At 42.2% G+C, this 23,633-nt stretch overlaps 2 protein-coding genes across 4 annotated transcripts in view; both read left to right on the top strand.

The window, feature by feature from the left end:
* Nucleotides 1–20,126, top strand: part of LOC120714914 (collagen alpha-1(XIX) chain) — a 57,577-nt gene extending 37,451 nt beyond the window's left edge. For all 3 annotated transcript variants that reach the window (XM_040001519.1, XM_040001520.1, XM_040001521.1), the window contains 3 exons: nucleotides 2,011–2,064; nucleotides 17,993–18,037; nucleotides 19,606–20,126. In XM_040001519.1, the coding sequence (XP_039857453.1) occupies nucleotides 2,011–2,064; nucleotides 17,993–18,037; nucleotides 19,606–19,680 (174 nt within the window). In that variant the 3' untranslated portion in view covers nucleotides 19,681–20,126. The remainder of the gene's footprint in view (nucleotides 1–2,010; nucleotides 2,065–17,992; nucleotides 18,038–19,605) is intronic.
* Nucleotides 20,127–23,075: 2,949 nt separating this feature from the next.
* The window catches only part of LOC120714999 (collagen alpha-1(XIX) chain-like), a 40,896-nt gene continuing 40,338 nt past the window's right edge, over nucleotides 23,076–23,633 (top strand). The window contains exon 1 of the mRNA XM_040001715.1: nucleotides 23,076–23,090. Coding sequence (XP_039857649.1) covers nucleotides 23,076–23,090 — 15 coding nt within the window. The remainder of the gene's footprint in view (nucleotides 23,091–23,633) is intronic.

Below are 23,633 nucleotides of genomic sequence, written 5' to 3'. Positions count from 1 at the left end.
CCGATTGTGCAAGTTCCCCCACCTAAAATGATGACAGAGGTCAGTAATTTGCACCAGAGGTACACTTCAACTGTGAGAGACAGAATGTGAAAAAAAAATCCATGAATCCACATGGTAGGATTTGTAAAGAATTTATTCGTAAATCAGGGTGGAAAATAAGTATTTGGTCAATAACAAAAATACAACTCAATACTTTGTAACATAACCTTTGTTGGCAATAACAGAGGTCAAACGTTTACTATAGGTCTTTACCAGGTTTGCACACACAGTAGCTGGTATTTTGGCCCATTCCTCCACGCAGATCTTCTCGAGAGCAGTGATGTTTTGGGGCTGTCGCCGAGCAACACGGACTTTCAACTCCCGCCACAGATTTTCTATGGGGTTGAGGTCTGGAGACTGGCTAGGCCACTACAGGACTTTCAAATGCTTCTTACGGAGCCACTCCTTTGTTGCCCGGGCGGTGTGTTTTGGATCATTGTCATGTTGGAAGACCCAGCCTCGTTTCATCTTCAAAGTTCTCACTGATGGAAGGAGGTTTTGGCTCAAAATCTCACGATACATGGCCCCATTCATTCTGTCCTTAACACGGATCAGTCGTCCTGTCCCCTTGGCAGAAAAACAGCCCCATAGCATGATGTTTCCACCCCCATGCTTCACAGTAGGTATGGTGTTCTTGGGATGCAACTCAGTATTCTTCTTCCTCCAAACACGACGAGTTGAGTTTATACCAAAAAGTTCTACTTTGGTTTCATCTGACCACATGACATTCTCCCAATCCTCTGCTGTATCATCCATGTGCTCTCTGGCAAACTTCAGACGGGCCTGGACATGCACTGGCTTCAGCAGCAGAACACGTCTGGCACTGCGGGATTTGATTCCCTGCCGTTGTAGTGCGTTACTGATGGTGACCTTTGTTACTTTGGTCCCAGCTCTCTGCAGGTCATTCACCAGGTCCCCCCGTGTGGTTCTGGGATCTTTGCTCACCGTTCTCATGATCATTTTGACCCCACGGGATGAGATCTTGCGTGGAGCCCCAGATCGAGGGAGATTATCAGTGGTCTTGTATGTCTTCCATTTTCTGATGATTGCTCCCACAGTTGATTTTTTCACACCAAGCTGCTTGCCTATTGTAGATTCACTCTTCCCAGTCTGGTGCAGGTCTACAATACTTTTCCTGGTGTCCTTCGAAAGCTCTTTGGTCTTGGCCATGGCGGAGTTTGGAGTCTGACTGTTTGAGGCTGTGGACAGGTGTCTTTTATACAGATGATGAGTTCAAACAGGTGCCATTCATACAGGTAACGAGTGGGGGACAGAAAAGCTTCTTACAGGAGACGTTACAGGTCTGTGAGAGCCAGAGATTTTCCTTGTTTGAGGTGACCAAATACTTATTTTCCACCCTAATTTACGAATAAATTCTTTACAAATCCTACCATGTGAATTCATGGATTTTTTTTTCACATTCTGTCTCTCACAGTTGAAGTGTACCTCTGGTGCAAATTACTGACCTCTGTCATCATTTTAAGTGGGGGAACTTGCACAATCGGTGGCTGACTAAATACTTTTTTGCCCCACTGTACCATGTTTTCAGTAAAGTACAGCTATTTGGTTTAGCAGCCAATTACCGAAGCACCATATGCACGCCCTTGCACAAGACATTGCTCAGCAGATACCTTGATTAACTTGCTAATAGTTTCTTATCAAGATACTTTGTAGAGTAATGGAATGAATATCTGATCAACTGAGGCTGCAAATTACCCGTTTAAGAGACACTACTCATGTAAAAGCCATTCAGAAGTGAGAATGAAAGCTACAGCACTATCTAGTGTCTTCTATCCTTCATGCAGTTCTAACTAAGCTAATGCTGTATTTCCTATCACTGTAAATAAACTCACTAGCCCACTATAAACACACTAGCAATCCACTGGTCTGTTGAGAACAGACCAGTTCTAGTACCGTTCTGCTTTGCCAATTGTAGTAGCCTTTTCACCATGATAGATGTCTTTTCCCTAGGGATCGGCTGGAGTGCCTGGTCATCCAGGGGAACCGGGGAAAGAGGGCAAAAGGGTGAGTAAACAGAGACAGATCGCCAGTTGTGTGGCCTGGCTTGTGGTTGTACTGACGGAGAGGACCTGGCCTGGGGAGAGGCCAGGCAGCAGCTGAACGGCTGTTGTTGTTTTAGAGGAGGCAAAGATGATCTGTGGCAAGGGGATTGCAATGGGCCTGCAAAAGGAGACGGGTTGGTGTGTGCTAGCTGTATGACAATTAATGAATGGGCTCACTGGTCAAGGGGTCACACACACACACACACACACACACACACACACACACACACACACACACATACTCATAATATCACTGACAGAACACATGGTTCAGTCCCATTGGGTGACAGTATTTGGTTTCTTAAAAAAGCCAGCTTGATTTGAGACAGACACAGCATCCATTACTGAATCAACTGAAATGTTATATATTTATTTGTCAACTCTTATTCTGTGGTTAGAAATATAAGTGTCAGGATTTTGCTGGCAAAAATGTGCACGTAATACAATTTTTATTCAAATACATTTTTTTTTTCAAAGTCTTTTTAACACAAAATTTCAGTCTTCGTGGGAGCATATGGTGATTTCCAGTTGATTATACTTTAATTGTTTTGGAGCATTGTTAATTCATGCATGAAGTTCTGATATTAATAATAGATAAACATAAAACACTGTGGTTAGAAGCTTGAACAAGAGCAAGAATGTTATTTTTCCTTGCCGTCACAGCTGAAAGGCAGCTCTCGCGCACAGGTGGAGAGAATGTCCTTCTGCGTGTGCCGTTATTGACTCGCCTGTGATAAAAAAATAGCTGCTTCATGCCACTCGGTGTTGGTGTTTGTTTTACAGAGAATGGTCATAAAACAGCGGGAAAACATTTGGCTCACTGCAGCAAAACATAAAATATATAGGAGGTTCAGCTGTAGAGCACTCATAAGTGGGTCAGGCAAATGTTCTTTTCAGATTAAGGCGAACCCAAGATGATGCACAATACTCGTGACATCTGGAGACGAGCATCTCAAAAATTCCACCCTTCTGTGTGTTAATGCATTCCGACTCAAAACTTCTTCCAATACCATTATAAATTTATGACCTATCATCGACCGTGTTATTTCTCAATGGCTCATTTCCCATAATGCATAAAGTATCCGACTCTATTGTGAGGGAGAGAAGTCACGGTCAACGAAAGCGATCTCAGTGAGTGCAGATGTTTGTTTGTTTTTTTGTTGTTACTGTTTTTTATGCTTTTGCTTCCTCGGCCTCATTAGTCATTGTGTTATTTTATACCTAGCCTGACTTAAGTAGTGGCTCAGCGTCAAAGGGACCGAGCATCAGAGACATCAATTATGCTGTGTGCTTTTCTTCTGGAATACAGTTTCATTCAATCATAATTGGGTTAGAAGAAAAAGGGGTGTCTCTCCTTGTTTGATGTTGTGGCTTCTTCGCTTCCTATATCCCTATCTTCTATATCCCCATAATATTTTTTTGCACTTGCTATTTCTTTGAAGATTTTACAGGTAAAACTGCCATAGGGCTTTAAACAGGCGATCACAGACTCTCTGGTGTTGTTGTTGCTGAAGATACCGTCCTGAACTACTGTCTTTGATGACTGGCTGACTTCATGGGAACTGTTAACACGCTAAGGTTTCTGCCTATTCTTAGCTTGAGGAGTCACACGGAATCCAAGTTGTTGACCAACTTGTGCTTCTGCAGTTTGACGTTCCTATTTTAGGAAGCTGGGCATGGATCATCATCAGGGGCCAGCTAGTGGCCTACTGATACAGCCGGAGACTCTCGTCTAATTAGCAACTCTCATCCACGCAGGCAACTTTTGGTTTTGTGAGAGCCGTAGCTGCTGTACGACTTATGGAGAATATCGTGATGTAGACTGACCGCCCCGCAACCTTCATAGAATAGCCAGGAGTGGAAAGCTTTCACAAAGCCTTAGATTCAAGCCAGATCATCTCTCAAACTGTCTGCTTCAATTTGTTGTTGAAAAAAAATACAACCACTCTAAGCCATCTAGCTTTACTTGAAGGAGATGTGGAGGGCATTGTGGTGGTGGAGAAGAGGAAGGATGCCGTTTGCGTTGCTCCTTCTCCAAAGCTTAAAGCAACATATGCAAGAACTGATATCAGTCACCCAGACCCCTGTGATCCTAACTCTTTATTTCACCTTATTAACATGATAGAGAGCTATTTAAGTTTGTCAGGATGGAGGTATGAGCCAGTCCAACCATGTCTAGGAGTTTATGGGAATGTAGTGCCCCTACATTACACATCACCATTAATGGTAATGTGAATGACTTGGTTCTATCTATTATGAATGGAATTGACACAGAATAGCAGGCAAAGAGTAGGACTTTGGGATTCAGTGGTACATTACAGCCGATCAAAAACGAAGATAGGGAGCACCTGTAAAAGGGATATGTCCCCCCGCTGACTATTGCCTGCTAAAATATTCATCACACTCTGTAATGATGTGCTAAGCACTGGGTTGTCACTATAGGCTGGCTCTGTCCTACAGAAGTTGAGGAGGTGAAAGACATGCATGCAGAAAGGAACCAGAAGGGGAACATCTTTGTGTGCAGGTCGGAGAGAAGTCTGCTTCACGTGACTGTATAATAAAGTTTTAAATGCATAAAACAGTGATGATTTAAAGTCAGGAAGAATTGTAAACGTAACAAACGCCATCATTTCAGCTGCTCAAAATAGATCTGAAAACCCACATTTGGTCAGTGCACATTTATCCTTAACATCAACACATATAGAAGCACCAGAGTGAGCACCGCTCATTCATGTTGTGCCAAGACTTCCCAGCATGCCCTGCTTCTGTAGTTGGCTCAGGGTTGTGAGTTGGTTCAGAGCTGACATGGGTCTCTGGGTAACTCAGTAGGTTCCTGTGGATTAATAAGTAATCACCTTAAGAAATCCCCCTGTGCAAGGTGGGTCTTGGAGGTTTAATCCATGCCTAACACTACATTAAGCCTTATTAGCAGTATAAATGTACCTGTATATAGAAATACATTTAAATCCTGCATGAAGTCACTGACAAATGTCATGTTGATTCTTGGGAAAAATACAGCACAGTCATATGTTCTGATTAAATGTTTGGGAACTACTGGTAAGCACTGTAAAACATTGAATTTCCCTTATTGACAGACAACACATTATTTCCTTTTATGCATTTTGCAGAACGTAAATACTGCAAATACAGAGTATTTGAAATCCTCCTGTAATAAGCTGAGCGCTTGTACCATGTCAAGGTTTCCTAGTCTCCGGCTTTAGAAAATGCACACATCTGACAGATGCGCTGCACAGTGTTTGTTCTTATTAAACATAGCTATACCAGTGCAGAGATGATGAAACTCCAGCAAGCCCTAGAGGAAGGAGAGCATTGCAACTGCTGTGTCTACAGATGTGTTCTCTTCAAATGAATTATGCACTCAAGATCCTCTTACTCATTTATTCATTTGTTTGTATATTCAAATCTAGTTAGCTGGTTATTTATGCGCTGCTCTTATTTAGGCAGTGAACTACCTGACGCAGTTACTAAGTATATGGATAACTAGCTGGCGGGCTAGCAGCTCAGTAAGAAACATGTAGGCGTCTTTTATTGTGCACGAGGTAAGACGATATGTGTAGTGTGCTGCTAAGCTCAGCTGACTGCCTTTCAGTTATTGATTATTTTTGTTTCTATTTTTGCAAAAATAGTGTTTGTCATGTGCCCGTGTACCTCAGCTGGAAATGTGGATGGACGACACTGTGCCACAGAAGATACCTGCCACATATGTCAGGGAGATAAGAGAGGACAAAATGTTCAAATGAAGAAAACACCTAGATGTCTTTGCTAGGCAGGCAACGCAAGATGATCGGGTGGAGGGAAAAGCCATTAAAAGTGCGACGGGAGGAATCTTTTCTCACTAAATACTATGATGTGGCGCATCAGTGCCGCTGATAAAAGAATCCAGTCAGATTATTGATGCCTGCTGAAGAAACATTATAGAGTTGAGCTGTAAGATGACAGGGCTTTGATTTTACCAACAGGTTTTTCATCCTCTGTTGAGTCAGTTCTCTTTTTATGACTTTGTGCATTTAGAACCACCGTGGGTGTTAATTACAGTGTGCACCAGATCATTAATTATTTATTTCCAAGTTGTTGTGTGTTTACAGCAGTTGTCCCCTTAATAATTATCCTCATGAATGTAAAGATGGTTTTTAAGTTAATATTCTTGTTGTTTGCTGAGTAATGTTCTTTATAAAACTGGATTTAAAACTTCCGAATCCTGTGACGGCAGACTTGCAACAGGATGGAGCGTTGGGTTTCTGAACCTGAGAGTAGTTAGACCTCTGACCCTTGTATCGGAAGTCAAGTGAAACTAGATAACAGCTTAAGTGTGAAGATGATGCTCGCTACTTGGATTAGTGGGTTGGAAGACAAGTTCTCAGTTAAGAGAATCCTTAAGCTAATGGCGATCTGTAAAACGATACAAGTCTTTACCTCAAAACGTCAGCTGCTGTTGCATCACATCCGTCAGCTGTCATCACTTCATATCGTCTGATATCACAGTCTCAGATCAGCGCACGTCAGTAATTGTATTGCAAAAACACTTTAAGTCCTTCACTTGTGTCAAAAATCTTGAGAAAGTAACATCAGTGGCAGCTGCCTGAGCTCTTTACTGTAGCGCGGATATAATCTGTCAAAACAGCAGAAAAGATCATCTGTCTTGTCTCTGCTTGGAAATATGGAATGATCCAGTTTTCTGCAGACAAGGGACGTAATTGCTGTCTTTTGGAAATGATAGTCATGCTTACATTTTCCATTCATGCCCTGTGCTGAATGACTGAGACAGCTGTCTGTAAGTCCCGACCAAAGGCACGAGCATATCTATTTCCATATTTTCCTCTTCACCCTTGTGTTGACACATGTCTCAAAGAGTGTCAGTCCATTAGATGTACATTACAGGCCAAATGTTTTCTCCCAGACGAGGGAAAAGCCATGCAATCTTACACTTACGTCATTTTATCTGCTACCAAACTGGCGGTCATTTTCTTTTGACACAAGATCGGGGATCACTGTCTTGCTAGTCCTCTCTTTTTAAAAGGCTTCATGTGGGTGAGCTGAGGTCAAACCATTAGTGCCAGATTAAATACAATAGCATTCATGTATCCTCCTTGCACAGTTGATAGCTTTTGTCATTTAACCTAATTTGAATGAGTATGCTGTTCTCTGAGAACCAAATGCATGCTCTAACTGTAATTTAGATGCTTCTCCTCTATGGGACAGAGCAAATGTTGTTTTGAAATAATTGAGCCACTCCAGCATACATATATAATATTCATATTGTATCTAATGGACTTGGCTAAGGTTCATTTCAATCAGTCGGTGTGTCTGCAGAGACAGAAACAGGCAGTGACAGTGATAGGGAAGGAGTAATGGCTCAGTTTGTGGGGACTGAAACATTTGGCAGCGGTTTGCTGCTTCATGGGTGGAGGCAGACATGAACAGCCACTGTAACAGACTGTTGACCTCTACCAGAGCACCTGCAGCGTGAGATTATTAAGTAACGAGTCCCTGGTGAGAATACCAGCCTTCCTGCCAGAAGTTCTCCACGGGAGGCTGCCACTGATTGGGGTGAAACAGTAAACGCATGAAATTACAGCAACTATTTGATTGGAGCCATGTTTCTTTGTTGTCCAGTTCACTATACCGAATAACGATACGCTAAATTAATTTCTCAGAGAAGGCAAGGTTAGAGTTGCTTAGTGGACTCAAATTTAAATGCGAGAGGACAATTTGTGCATTGTTTTGTTTGCCGTGCTTTGCCTTGATGGGGATTTGATCTGGTATGTTTCTGATCTGTGTACATTTAGATTTTTACTGGGAAAACTTTAACCATACTCAAAGAAATGATAAATCAGAAGCAAGAATGTGTCGTCTTGATACACTTACTGGCTTTTTTTGTTTTGTTATGACATTTTGGGGGCATATTTTTGATGTAAAGAAACTCCTGTGCCTACTGATTTGTGTTTATATCTGTTCAACTTACTGGAACTCGGTTTCTGTTTAACCATAAACCAACTTCATGTGGTATATTAAACTAACAGGGGTGCAGTTGGTGACCACAGCGATGGCGTGTGACTTCACAGCTGTGCTTAAACGCGGTAACGTGATGTCCATATGTAGTTACAGTTTTGGCCTGACCCGGTGGAGCCCGGTGGCAGAGAAACATAGAGAGAAGAATTTACAGGTCAGCAGGGCTCACAGCTGAGATTTTATGGCCAGATTTACACCCTGTGTGATTTTACAAGGAGGGGGACGGGGGTGGTGAGGGGGTGAGGATTCGTTAACCCTTTGTCGAGCAAAGTGAAACGGGTTATTCTCCTTTTTCTCTTGTTGAAACTCATACTGAGGAAATTCGGCGAGCCGCGCTTTTGACACCTGTACTGCACCAGGGGGTAACACGTTTGCCCAGCGCACAAGGCAATTAATCTTGTCAATGTCAAGTGCATTGGGAGGGAGGATGAAACAAAGATTTGACCTGATTGGCTCTGAAAAGGTCTCACATTTGGGGCCTGTTGGGAAAGAGGAGGGTTACAGGGGGAAGCGTTTGGCACATGCGAGGACAGATGCACGGTGCTTTGATTTATCTGTCTGACTCTCGTCGTTCCCAAAGAGCCCCAATTTGGCTACATCCATGGGTGTCCAGAATAAACACACATTAATTGGCCAATTAATTACAGGGACGAATACAGGGGGCAGGTCTTTGAGAGGGCCACTTTGATTGCACCTTGTTCGCTGGCTTTTCTAATGACTCTCTGCCCGTTTTTGTGGGCACCCGTAAGTCGATGTGTGTAGGAATAGGTGTGAAAAGCTGATCTTGAACGAGGGGTAATGTAGGTCAACGCATCCTCTGAGCATTAGAAAGACTTGCTATAGTTGGCTGGAGCATGGCCTTCATTCACACATCTACAGCCTTACAACTTTTTAGGAGACAGAGTTGTACCGCTCAGCAGGGACGCTGCAGGCAATATATGTATCCCTGATGCTTTAGTGTTCAAATTCTTCATGGCCTGCGAGCCCCCCAAGGCCTGTGTCTAATGCTTTCTAAGCATCTTTAAATGTTGTTTCAGTGTCTGCCAGGTCATAGCACCGCCACTGGAGTGTCATGTATAAAACAGGGTCAGCTGAACTGAATTCACTTTACTTGTTGAGGTATGTACAGTAAGTAGACACGAGGTGATTTTACCCCCTCGTGACAGCGTGATCTCATGGCTAAGTTATCCAAACAACTGGGATTTCTTGGCTCCGAACAGTCTGGCAATATGCAAAGATACCTCCCGACACGCTAGGTCAGCTGCAGTAGTGTGAGAAATTCTAAGAATGTAAATACTTTTAAAAGGATATTTCTTGCTATCTAGGAGCCATGTTGGCCAAGGAGAGGGAGGAGGTCAGTGAGAGCTGGAGCGCAGAGGGACAAAGGCTGGTCGGTGGGGAGGGGGGCGTTGCCCTGAACACTGCAGAACACAGAGGCGTGGTAGTGGGAGGCTGCATCGCTTATAGCACGCCGTTGCAGCCTATCATCTATATTCTGATTTCCCACACTCTCCTCCTGCCTGCAACCAATTTACGTACATACATTCATCTGCATCCACTTTAATGGCATGCCAGGGAGCGGCGTATTGACAGTGGCCTGATATTATACAGATGGTAATGTGAGGGACCTTTGTGTAATCTGTTATGCGTGGCAAGTGATATGAAGTATAAGACTCGCCGAAGGCTACAGTACCCGGGGAGAGCGCTCTGTGGATCTTTGCACAGTGTATTCTCTCTGACCTCCAATATTTGGTTTGTAAAATGAACCGGGGTTTATTCAAAGTAGATTTCCAGCCTCTGCTATTCACTTGTTGGATAATGCATTAATGAAACACTCAGTATCTGTAAACATAGGATGGGAGCAATCTGCTCTGGATGAATAATACGGCCAAAAGTCCAGATGAGACTGTGAAATTGTGAAAGAGCCAAGACTAATAACAGCATCCATTAGGAGATGAGAACATTCAAGAGGCATTGCTGTCCCAGCGAGGAGCCAACGCAATAGGCAACCAGCTTGCGCGGAAACGCTGCACAGACATTCGGCGGATCGGCGGGGAATTGAGCTCATAGTTAAATATAGATTTATCATCACTTCTTCACCGCATAAAAATGCAAATTCAGATAATATCATCAAGCTTCTTTCCTCTCCTTAGAAGTTGTTAAAGTCAATGAGCTCTTAAAACTCATCTGTGAAGATATGGTATAAATGTGGCGGTTGTAAAGAGATGTTTCTGATTGTTCTTTGGGACTTTCAGGGCTTAGTTTCCATAGACATCCACTGTCTGCATTTCTTCTGTTTGCCTTCGGCTCCAGTGTTTGCACACTGTGTGGTGGTGAAGAGCTGGGTGTTTGCTGAAATAGCTCTATAATAGTTATTTTACCCAATGATATGCTGCGTTCTGTGACTGTGTACTCATGTAGTGCCACCTGTGTCCCCTTCCATTGTGTGGCAGCTGAAAAGAGGCATAATGCGGTATGAGAATTATTGTCACTCTCTGGCTCTCATGCAGCTTCTTGCTCTCGTCCATTTCCTTCTTCTCTCATCTTTGTAAGCCCTCCACTGAAAAATCTCTTTTACGGTATTCAGTGCCTAATTGCCAGACTGCCTAATTAGGGATGTTACCCAACACACATCATACATTCATGCATTGAGGACATCCATCCTCTCTTAGAGAGAACTTACAGTTTCCTCATTGGCTCTGTCCCCTGCCATGCACAACATTTGTGATGAAACTAGTTTGCCATCTAGTGGCACTTGTACAAATAGCCATTCACGCGGGGTCTATGATTGAGTCTCTGTGAGGAAAGCCTTCATGGAAAGCTTAAGCCAAGAGACTATAGGTGCAATCTTGGCCAGCTGAGCTGTGTCTTAAGTCGGCTGCAGTGTCAGCCATCTCTTTATACGTCCCTGAATATTTAGATGGCTGGGAGTTAAAGAGAGCATTGTGTGCCAGTCAGAATGGTGAAAAATGCTAAGCTGCATTTGAGCCCCTGCCAGGCAGCTGTCGGCTTTGCCGTTCTCTTCCTGCCCCGGCCGCTCCTCTTAACCCTCAGTAAACAACTGGAACAAATCCTATTTTATTGAGGCTTTTACCAAGTGCAAGGGATCTCTGCAAGCTCCAGTGCCCAGGCATTTTCTGAGCTTGTGCAGTGTCCTAAGATGGCACCCAGCGAGGGTAGCCAGAAAAAAAAGAAAAGGAATTTGCACTGTCTGTCTCTAATTGGATCCTTAATAACAAGCAGGTGGGGCTGTGTTCTCCGCAACATGTTTTGTGACATTTTGAGCAAGCGCCATGATCGATATTTGCCTTACATAGGTTGATAGCTGATTTGACATAGTGAAAATAGGTCTGGTGAAGATTTGAACAAGTGAAGGATATTTAGCTGTATATCTGCTGGGAATTTACTGAATATGAATATGTTTCCCTCTCACCAGCTTTTTCTCTTTTATTTTGAAACTACCATCTAGGAGCACCTGTGCTTAGGCTAATGCACGTGTGATTAGTGAGAATGTAAATGTGGCCATTTGACTTAATTTACACTTAACATAACATTCAAAATCACAACACTTTGCCACACATTTTCAAAAAAATAAAAAATTAAACCGAACCTCTCACAGCGTTGCTGCAAAACCTCCATGTTTTACAGACCCCCTGCACAAAATTGCTGTTTTCCTAGCTTGTGCGGATTCTCGTGGTTCATCCTGCAAATTGTTAAATGAGAGATGTGAAAATGCCTTCAAGGGGACAGAATGACATTTTGCCATTAATTACAGAATAAATTAGCGTTTGCCAGGAGTGCTGAAATTGTATCTCCTCTGAATCTGGATGCAGTAAGTGCTGCTAAGGAACACGAGGTTTGACCAAAGGACTGAGAGGATCAAATGCATGTGCATGTGTCAGTCCCTTTCCCCATCTTTCACAGGCCAGGAGCCGACAAGCATTTTCACTGGGGAATAAATATTGTGACAGGCAAGCCTCCTCTAACTTGTTTTTGTGGTTGCATGAAGCATGTGAGCATTCATTTCCCCCGCCTTTTTTTTTTGGGGTGGCCCTTAAAAAGGCATCATGTGTATTTTTAACAGCCAGCCTCCTGCTCTTTGTCCTATGGATGATCGGTTCAGCTTAAGGATAGTGTGACAATTTATCATTTTCACTGTTTTCTAGACATTTATTTACTAAGCTAATGCAGCTGCTGCTCATAAGCTAAACAGTCAGCTCCTGTTAAACCCAGCAGAGCATTTAGAAAAAAAGGCTCGAGAGGCCCGAGTACATGTCCCCAGAGGGAGACGGGTCTCAGCTCAGGCAGAGTGGGAGAGGCATGGGAGTTTTTTCAGTTAAGAAAAGGTCATCTCTCCTGTGAGCTACATAACATTGTTGCAGACCAAGTTGGCTTGGCAATGTCAGACAGTTTCCTTCTCAGGACATTAAGGTCTCATGATGCCATATAAGTCAAACTTATCAATGAAAAGCCACATTTCTGATTATTAACTAGCCAAAAGTCAGGTTGGTGAAAGATTTGGTTGGATGTAAGGAGAAACAGACTCGTGCAGATGTATAACCATTTAAAAAGTGTCTTTAGCATTGATATCTATCCCTGCTTATAAAAAAAGCATCATTTCGGCTCTCTGTACTGTGTGTCAGGTCATTTCTGAAGGCTTCTTCAGCTTATCTACTGACCCTTCGCGGCAGGGTCATTTGTCAGGTGGATTATGAGACTTTTGGATGGTATATCTGCTTTATTGCTAAGAAATGCGACACGTTCTGCTTTCTCTATTTTATACTACTGAGTTATCCCAGTATGGGCTGCGAGACATGGAATGTCTCAGAGAACATGTTGACATTTGGGATAAGGATTATGGAGTCATCATAAAGGAGTGTCTCTGCTGTGTGTCACTGTCGCTGTTGACTTTGCTCTAAGATTGGGGCTTGTATTGCAGGACTGAGCCGGGCCCCATGTCTGTGCTTTGCTTTTACACTTTACAACTCATAGCAGACTTGAAGCAAGTCAACGCTCGGATCCATGTGGATTAAGCCGGGAGTTCAAAATATGCTGTCAGTCTACTGAGGTCTCCTCTTTTCAGCTCAAATGTGTGCCCACTCCAGCTTTAGCTATTGAATTAGTAGTTAATCCGGTCTGCTTTTCACACTTATGGTTTGCAGGTTTTTAGAGTGGGGCAGATAAATAGTACATGTGAATATGTGTTTGGTCGTGCCAGCCTATCTTTCATTAACTCAAAAAGCTAACTCATCTTTGACTCCCCCTCCTCTCTTCTCCTTTCCTCTCCTCTCTTCCACAATCCCTTCATCTTCCTCCACCTCCTTCCCTCCCTCTCATCCCTCATTTCCTTCCTTGCCTTCCTCTGTCTCTCCCTCCCTCTAATCTACTGCAATGACCTGAAGGAGGGCTTCACACTGCAGCGCTCAAATAATAATCAAGCAGTAGGATGTTGTCAAATTTATAGGACACTGAGCGTTGCATAGCAACAGAGATTGCCAGGGTGATCCGACAGGCGCTGGAAGTTGGATGAGGGAGAAAAGGGGCGAGTGACAGGAGACAGGAAAGGAAGGAGAGCTGACAAGAAAAGTGGGAGAGAGGGATGAGATGGGAGTCATAGAATTATGATGTACACAAAGGGAGAGATAAATTAGGAATGGAGAAGCACAAAAGGAAATGAGAAAGTTAAGGTTGGCTTAGCTGAAAGAAAAGATTCAAAGACACTGCTGGCTGCTCTTGCACGCTTGTCACTCTGTTGAATTTATAATTATTGTGTTTGCATTGTTTAATATGGTACTGGCGTACAGGTGGTGTTTCGTGAAAATGCTTTTTGTTGGATTTTGGTGTCACAGCTTTGCTTTTTTCCTTATCTCTTTCATTCTTTCTTTCTCCACTTTTGGCCTTTCTCCTCCTAATTTGAGTCTAAAACAATAAGAGAACTTTATAAAGTTGCAAACTTTATACAAAAGTGGGAAATGATCATGCACAGTTCAACTAGAAAACAATCTTCATATGAATACACTAAAAAAAGTTATTTTTTAGCTTCAAATGTAAAATTAGAATTTTTTTTTTTTACACTTAAGTTAAAACAAAGCTGGTGGTTGTAGAGTCAGGTTAGCTTCTTAGCATGAGAAACATTTAGGAAAGTTTGACTAAAGTAAATGTGCTTTAATTGTGAATCCAGAGTTTTTGTTAGACTGTTAAACAACACTTGAATGTGTTCTATAATATCTTTTTGTCCAATTAAGATAAAAATAGGTGGTGACATTGTTAAAAATCTACTCCTGTAAAAAGAATTATAAACTCTCTGTGGTTGTTGTGTCGTAATAAAAGCATTCCTGCTTGGAGGTAGTTCTAGTGCTGTGTCACTGGCAGGTGTTTCAGTTTGGAGTCAATTGAGTGCAAACGGTGATGACAGCTGTGCTCCTCACTAATTATTTCTTGTCACTGTGCACAGATTTACTAACCAGAGGTCCTCTGGACAGAAAAGTATCAGTTGAGTCCCAAGGTCGCCTGATGTAGTCGTTTTAATGGATCACTTTGTCGTGAAAAAGATTATCTGAAGGTGTTTAGAAATATGAAATTACTATAAAAGAAGAAATGCGACGTGTAGTTCTAAAATAGAAATCCTGGCCTGAGTTTATCTGTACATAGCTAAATTAGATGTCTGCCTTTTACTAAACTAGGGTCGCACAATACAATCCAGAGGACAGTATAATTTATTGTGTTGTGTATAAAATAACGTCAGTATTCAGGAGTTTCAAAGGCACAGTAGGCCCTTCAGGACACTTCCTCAGGGTAAACAAGAAGTACACACCTTTAGCATTTCTCTCCTTTCTTTGTTTTTTTGTTTTTTTTTATTTGACTCCACCAACGAATGTTAAGAGCTGTCGTCCAAATAACTGCCACTTTACCATTGTTTACATGTTTGTTTTTAAATGTCAGCTGAAGGCCATCTGGGCATCTCATGGTTCATTTACTGCACACAAAGATTTCTTTTGTGCTCTTTCCCAGAGAAAGGAGCTCAAAAGATCCAAAAAGACTGAATTCTAAGAGCTGTGATTGTTCTCAGGTCTTGCAGCATGTACACACAAAAAACAGGTACACTGTACAAGCATTTTATGAGGCACTCCTCTGCTCTGTGCAAGGGGGGATATTGCATTTATAGTTATTAAGTATACACCAGTAGATCATCCATATTGCTACCAATACCATCTCTTTTAAGTGATATTGACCTGTCTTCAAATATGATGTGAGGTTTTTGCTTAATCAGTTGGGCTTCTATTAGTGTATACTCTTCTTCTACTACTACTTCTTCTTCTTCTACTTTGTCTTCTTGTTCTACTACTTCTTTTACTTCTTCTTCTAATACCTGCTCCATTAAGGGGTCGCCACAGTGGATCATCTGCTTAAATCTCACCCTGTCTCTAGGGTCCTCCTTCACTACATCCATCAACCTTCTCTGAGGTCTTCCTTTCTTCTGCCTGGCACCTCCATATTCAATGTCCTCTGACTCTCTCCTCTATCATGTCTAACCCGTCTCAACCTCGCCTCTCTACCTTTTCCTCCAACCTTTTCCTTGAACCTGAGCTGTCCCTCTGATGCACTCATTTCTAATCCTGTCCATTCTGGTCACTGCAGATGAAAATCTGAACGTCTTCAACTCTGTCACCTCCATCTCTGCCTCCTGACTTTTTGTTAGTAGAGCTGTCTCCATGCGTCATAGCAGGTCATCTACCATCTTATAAACTTTCCCTTACGCTCACACTCGCTGCCATTCTTCAGTCATTATTAGCGTATAAACACCTGTGACTATAAATTGACTATTTATACACAGGGAAAAGGTTGGGTGAGGGAGACATATTTAGCTGGTTGCAACCTGATCTGATCTTCCTGCAATCTTCTACCGGCATCTTTTTTTGATCGAAAGTTGCTGGTAATATGGTGTTAACCTCAGATACAGAGCTCCACTATTTATTTTGATGAACATATGCAAATACATGGGCATAAAATTAGTACGTACTTTGGAGTTTAAAGGGATTTAAGGGCAAATGTGGAGAAATAGTTTGGAAAACTGCATAATTCATGACCTACTTGAAATAATAGCGTATGAAATATTCATTACCTAAATTACTTATATGTGTTATCTGCTTTTGTTGTTATGTTCAGAGGGGAAAGGGCAGCAGCGGGGACAGAGGGCTAGAACAAACAGTCTGATCTCTTTTGCAGTCGTAGCAGCGATGCGGTGTCAGCCGATGAATTATCAGTGTGAAAAATGAGCGCCATCCACCCTCACAGAAATGCTGTAATGTGACACATAGAAGTCTATTATACAAGTCAGTTTTGAATCTGCATCTTAAAGCGTGAGCCCTTTCCGAATGGTTCGGCTGCCACTCTGCCACAAAGGAAACCAGCCTCAATTACATTTCAAAGAGGTTATTCCAACATAATATATAATCTCAGTCATTTGAAGGAAGGGATTTTAAGGTTTAAAGAGTCTGTTTCTTCCCATCAAGGCAATTCAACTTTCCACCTCTTCTCTATGTAGCCCTCGTTCACGTTCACATTAAAGCACACGTACAGTAGCCTCAGAAATGCATTAACACTGATGATCAAAAGATGCTGGCCAGAGCTTTGTTGGTACATCAAACAGCACGAACAGAGGAAAGCACACAATTCCCGAGAGGAGGCAAACATCGGTTCTACTGTGCCATTATTAAGTTTAATATTTACTGTACTACACTTTGTCTTCTCCCCTTTTCATAATGCTGTAATCTGAGAGAGAAGCTCACACAGAGTAGGAGCATTAGTGCACACGCAGATGATTAAAAGCAATAGCTCTCAGTGAAGTTTCTTTCTCTGTCTTTGTTGCAGGCAAACGTACATGTCAAATTCGACCCAGATAATCAAAGTGCGCACACATGAAATGTCAGAGGGAAGCGTCGGGGGCGTTGCTTTGTGATTCCGAACTTTTCTTTCAGCAGCCACTGAGCCTTTCCTCTCCACAGATCTACCCAGCTGCTAACTCGGAAGAGGAGAACAGTGTTTTTGCGTCGCCCGTGCTGACACATACAGTAGAAGAGAACTGCGATATTATTAACATAGCAGCACTGTGTCAGATGATGACACTCAAATTAGAAAGATGTAATCGTGTTTAGCCTGATTACAGATCTCTGCATTGTCTCACACTTCTACCATTGATTGCCGCCAGAGTATTGTCATCTCTTAAATAAGTCGATTTTACATCGGTTTTGTGTGCACGTGTGCTCGTTTCAGGCAATCCTCAATACAGAGCCACCGATGCTCTGCCAGTGGATATCTGCAGTTCTATCCCACAGAGCTTTATCCTCTTTTCTCACTAGGACATAAACCCTCTTGATGTAAATTAAACCAACTTTGGTTTGGTTCAGATTCAGGAATACATCTCATTTACATTTCAGTTTTTTCCAAGACTCGCAGATTCTGAGAGAGCTGGGGGGGTTTGTTATTCAGAGAATGTGAAGAACAACTCAGAACAAAATGGTTCAAAATGTGGCTTTGTTCTGACTTTGTTTTGCAACACTGGACAGCGCTGGCTGGCTTGTCCTGTTTGCTGCTGTATTCACTCCTCGGGTTGATTGATGCACTGAGGGACTCGCACAGCTGGAAAGGAGACAGTAAACCAAAGGAGGGAACAAAGAGTAGCAGGCCACACAGGGTGCAGCAATTAAGCAGTTTTCTTGTTGTTAATTAAAAGCAAATTAGAGACTGTGACAGGAGTTGCTGTCTAGCCTTAATTGCTGGCAGCATGCATGCCCAGCCACACCTGTTATTGCATATTGACTCATCTTGGTCCACTTTTTTTCCCCCTACGCTTTCCTAAGGGGCGGAGAGGAAAACCCGGAGATCCTGGACCCAGAGGCTCGCCTGTAAGTTATCTACTGCCACTCTCACTTGTGTACATAGGCTCTTTCCTTTTGATTTCACATAGAAGGTCAAGATCTATAGTACTATCGAAAATATCCAAATGCATTCGTTTCAACTTAATAGACCATTTGTTTGGTTTGCACATCTACTCTGTCTGCCTATAACACCCAATTACCAGCAGTGAAAACAGAGTTCGGCTCAACCTTTATTAGACCGGGAATTCTCCTGAGATCACAAAAAGTTTTTTTTTTTTTTTTTTTACTGATATCCAAATAAATGCAGACACATTAAAGAAGTTACAAATTTATTACACCTACAAAAACATATTAAAGCAAACAGTCAATAAGGCCAGCGCTGCAGAATACAAAATCTGCCCCGAAAAAGAGCAATTACACCGACATTGTTCTATGTTAACTAATTTCATGCTTTCTCGTGCTTTATTGATTTGCTCAAAATCTTCTCCCATACTGCTACAAACAGGCTACATTATCGGCACCAAACCACAAGGGGTATATTAAGGTAGCACTTTAAAATGTTTGTATTGACAAGTAGGACAAGTCTGCCTAGAGGGCCCATTGACTCCTTGAAATATGGTCTTTTCCTTAGGCGACCGAGCCAATTCCAGATGCCGTTTGTGTGTTTGTGTAGTGACCCACACACTAAAGGTCACAAACACCGTGATGCGTTAAAGGAGACAGCTTGTCAGATGCTTAACTGCTCTGACGCCAGGACAAACAGGAGTGTTTGGGGATTGTGTAACTCTGATGTTTTGGGTGTCCAATTATTTTCATGCACGATTGTCTTGATTACACTCTTGATCAGAGACATAGGGTTTGGCTTATTTTATTCCATCCACAAATCAAGAGAGATTCTGTGTTGCGTCTGTTACCGGTGCCCAGGTTCAATTATCTTCATTATAATTGAGCCACTCACTGTTAAACAGTGTCTCCCACGTGTGACTCATTTTAGCCCCTGCTTCTTCCTTTTTTTCTCTTTAATAACTCATAAAGTTGTGGAACACAAAGTCGTAGGAGAAAAGAAAGGCAGGATGGAGAAGGTGTGACATTTCTAAATGGCAATGTCCTGATGATACCCTTCGCATGTGCCAGATTTGCCTCCGTCCTCCAGTATTGGCATTTATGAGTCACCTGTTTTGCTGAGGTAGATCTCAGGGGCAAAATCATCTATTCAAAACACACTCCAGGGCATCACTCTCTCTTGTCCATTGGCAGCAGGACGTGTGTGCGCAGTTGAGGAGGCAGCGGTTATTTTTCAAAGTCAAATTAGCATTTGACGACAACAGAGGAGCCTGTGAAAGGCGCATAACAAAGACGCACTCAAAGATTAGCTGCCGACTAGAGGGATCCGGCCATGTCTTTATGAAAGGCAACATCAGTGCAAAGGTTAAAAAAATATATAATATATGGAAAAGCCAGTCACAGGGATATTTGCAGGAATAATTTATATCTTCATAAGGGTCAGGATAGGGTTACGATTGTTATGTATTTGTGATGAATAACATGTGCGGCGCTCGCATGAGTTTTCATATAATTGTCTTCTTATTTCGCAGGGTCCCGCAGGAGCCGCCGAAGGAGCAAGTGCCAAGGTATTACCCAAACATTTTTCACTACAAAACAAATACTGACAAGCGGCGTTTAAAGTAGATTCGAGGTGTCTCCTGCTTTTGATAAACTGGCCCTTACCTTCACTTCCAGCAAGTGTGAATTGCCAAGATGACTGAGCAGTGTTCACTGTAGCAGCCTCCCGAATAGCCAAGGAGTTTAATCATCTGCAAAGTGTTGTCTGTATAAAGATGTGCCAAAGTTGTTGTCCCAAGAAACTCATCCGGACAAGTCTGACGTATGTGCCACCTGAAGTAGAGTCTGCTCTGCCCTTGACTGACTTTTGTGTGTGTGTTTATAGTCAAGAGCAGATATCCGTCTTCAGAGGTGGCACCTTTCAGTCAATTGTACACTATCTACTGTGCAAGTTAAATAGCTGTTCCCACCCTGCATCTCCTGCAGTGCAACCCAGCATGACTCACTGCTCACACTCCAAACAGACAGATGGTCATTACATACAGTGCTTTTGCAAAAAAAAAAAAAAAAACAGGGCCTGCAATCATTTTCATGAAGCCCAGGGGTGCTGTAGCTCACCAGAGGCTGCATGACATACGCAGTGTAAAGGGAAAAAACTTGTACCAGACCTCCCGTTGTCTTTCTTGTAACCTGCTTCCTTCAAAAAAAATAAAAAATAACCACCACCACCCGCCAAGCCTCCAGTGGCCTACTTGTGATCATGCTGAGAGTGAAAGCCATTGTGTAGTGGACACCCTCTTGACCGCAGCTGTTCATTTGATGTATAGGTGTATGGTTTTGCGGTGGTGTCAGCTTGGGCCGCAGAAAACCTCCTGCTCCCTCTGCCCAGAGGAAGGAGAAGTGTCTGCTGGCCAACCTTGAAAAAGAAAGTTGTCTATATGAGGACACAGTTATTATACTTCAAAACAAATGGGATTGCAGTAGATACAGATGGAGGTGGAGCGCCTATAGGGGTCGTGTGAATCAACTGACAGGCGTTTTCATGTTTGACCAACCGACTGCTCAGTTGCAGCTTTAGTGTTTATACTTGAATCATAAAATGAATCCATAGAAGTCCAAATTTTATTTGTCAGAAATGAAAATAACCCTGTAATTGTTGTCTTGGAATTTTCTTTTTTAATTTTCAAATGCTGCTTCTCTTTAATGAGAACCTTTGTTAAAAAGTTTGAACATAGAGAAGAATAAGACTCGCTAAAACCAAAAAACAGTAACAAATAATTATTGTAGAACAGATTCAGGCAGAGAAAATAAACAGTATTCTGTCCTGATTATTTGACTCTAGACTTTTAAGTCAAATGTTTCCATTGGTGCTGACAAGGAAAACGTAACTTATTTTTGACTCGTCTCTTCAGTTGTCAGTTATTATAAGTTGACTTACAGACACCCGTGTTACCTTAACCAGGTATTTATTTGCGTCCTTCCAATTTTTGTACGCAGACTTAAGCAGCATCACACTGTAACAGAAGAAGCATTATTTTTAATCTAGCAAAACCTCAATGGAGACAAACAGGTCTTTATTTCCACACCCAGCAGAGCATTACTCCCAACATATCACTTCACTTATGGTGTCACACCTTTGCTAATCTGACACAAAGGTAACAGAAACAACTGGAGCAAGTTATAACTCAACACAGAGCATTTTATATTTTAAAACAGGCCTCCATCCTTTTGCTCACCTTCCTCCTTTAGTATGAGCAAATATGAACGTAAATATGAACTTAATCTGCTTAATTTTGAGCTTTTGGGTTTATGGCGTGTGCTACAAGTTTACAAGTGCTTGAGAAAGTAGACCTGCAGGCCCGCTGTGACTTAAAACATTAAAATGAATTCTTATTAAATGTAGCGTTACGCCTGAAGGGGACAACGCTCGCAGGAGACTAAAGCTACATTTGCGATTAGATTAAACGTAACATTTTGATTAAAGGACATGATTAAAGCATTCATTTTAATGCTTATGTAGATGTTGGATGAGACATACGCTGCTAAGCACTATTGTTCCCGTGCTCTAATTCTTCCATTAAATGTGCATGCCAGCCTTGCCCTTGCCATAAATCAGTCATGCCCCTACATCACGGATACGTCTTCACTTTATCATTATAAATTTATGCTTTCTGTGGCTGACAAGGAAACTTGTGTCCCAGAGAATCACTGCACGTTTTAATCTTCCATAATGAAAAACAGAACTGTAATGCATTTAAAGGAATTTAAGCAAACCGGGGACGATACGTGAGAGCAGATAAACCCTCGCACCTCCAAGAGGAATGAAAAGTAACAGTTTTCACGAGCAGCAATAATTGAACAGCGCCGGGGATTCTCCGTACCTCTCAGTGCCATCCTTGTGCATTTTTTAACTTGGACAAAATAGACGCAAGTTAGACTAAACTGCAGCTTGTGCAACATCTGTGTGAGCTGAGCCCCCTCTCACTCGCTCGCTCACTCACTCAACAGCGGGTGAATGTTTTAAAGGAGACAAAAAAAAAAGGTCTGCAGTGGATGATGTGCTGGGAAGACGGTGTTCTCATGAATTACATCTCCATAACTGCGTCTCCCACTGACAGTCTCAAATGGGCTCTGACAGAATGCTGCAGATATTGATGGATAGAGGGATGCAAGACAGGCTTAATTGCAGTTTGATGAGTCAAGGTTTCTCAGAAGCAACATATCACCCGCAGACACCCACAGGTGGAGCGCTTCCCTGTCTTATACACGGTGGGCTTTCTCTTCGTATAAATACAGTCATAATCTACATAAATATTGGCTGTGGTGCAGTTAATCTCGTTTGAAAGGTTTATTAACTTGTTACATACACCTCTGCCAGTAAATTGACTTTGAATAATCTTCCGTGGAGATCAAACAAAGATAGAATTTTTTTTCTTTTTTCTTCTTTGCCATGAGTCTGCGCCAGATTACAGTGTACAAGTGACAACTCGGGTAACAATAGTTTTCCATCTTGTGTGTTACGCTGAATGTCAGTCATAACTCACCCGTTAACTACTTCCACAATTCTGTGTGCAGCATGGTGGGTTGGCGGCCTACTTTACAGCCTCCCAACGTTCATATAGTTGATTTTCTTGCAACGTCTCCGCAGTAGTATGGTGAGTTTCCACATAGTTGATAAAGCTGCAAAAAATTAGTGCTCAAAGTCAGTTTTGCCACTTGTTCCTCCTCCCCGGCTAAAATATTAATAAGACAATCCATCTGTTCATACATTGCAGCCACTGCTGACTTAATAACAGCTCCTAATTTGGATGAGGAAACACTGACTATGTCTCATTAAATGAATATACCACGGCTGTCATTAGCAAGTCGAAGTAACTGGGGGGGGACTGAATGGCAATTATTGTCTGTTAGCGTCCAGGCTCTGTTAGTGAGCGTACAAATGTGCTGCAAACTTTCTCAGATGTCTTTTTGTCATATTATATTGGTAAACAGATGTTCCATAATGTCTTTGCACAGAGTATGTGAAGCACTCCCTACAAATCTTTACACATGTGCCACGGACAACATATTTGCCACACTTTCTAAATGTAGCCAAGACTCCAAGACTTTGCATGACAAAAAATATAAGCAATAAAGGTCATAAGTAGGGTGCTGAATGTATGCAGATTGTGAGAAAGCTAGTTCCTATGTGTATACATTTGCAAAAGATATATATATATTTATCACAAATTATTCATTAACTATCTGTCTTGACCAAGGATGGAGCACATTTGTCTTAGAGTTCTGTTTATTTAGTATATTCGCCACATAACTGACAGAAAAAAATCCTGTCAAAACACTTCAAGGGCATCTCACTGGCAGTCATGAAGTGCCATCTATTGGCAGGCAGGTGAACGGCATCATGAAAGTGCTGCAGTGCAACAGGGAATTAAGTTTTTCATTATCCTGCAAGTCTAACATAACGCCACAGGCTCATGAAGCTTGTGCCACTGTGTTTCTTTTGGCCCCTTCCATAATTACAAACTCTTTTGATTTTGAGATGACACGGTACTGAATGTTT

Source organism: Simochromis diagramma, unplaced genomic scaffold, assembly GCF_900408965.1.
Source record: "Simochromis diagramma unplaced genomic scaffold, fSimDia1.1 OVJJ01000421.1, whole genome shotgun sequence".
In the NCBI taxonomy this organism is placed as follows: Eukaryota; Metazoa; Chordata; class Actinopteri; order Cichliformes; family Cichlidae; genus Simochromis; species Simochromis diagramma.
This window is presented reverse-complemented; position numbering and strand designations above follow the sequence as displayed.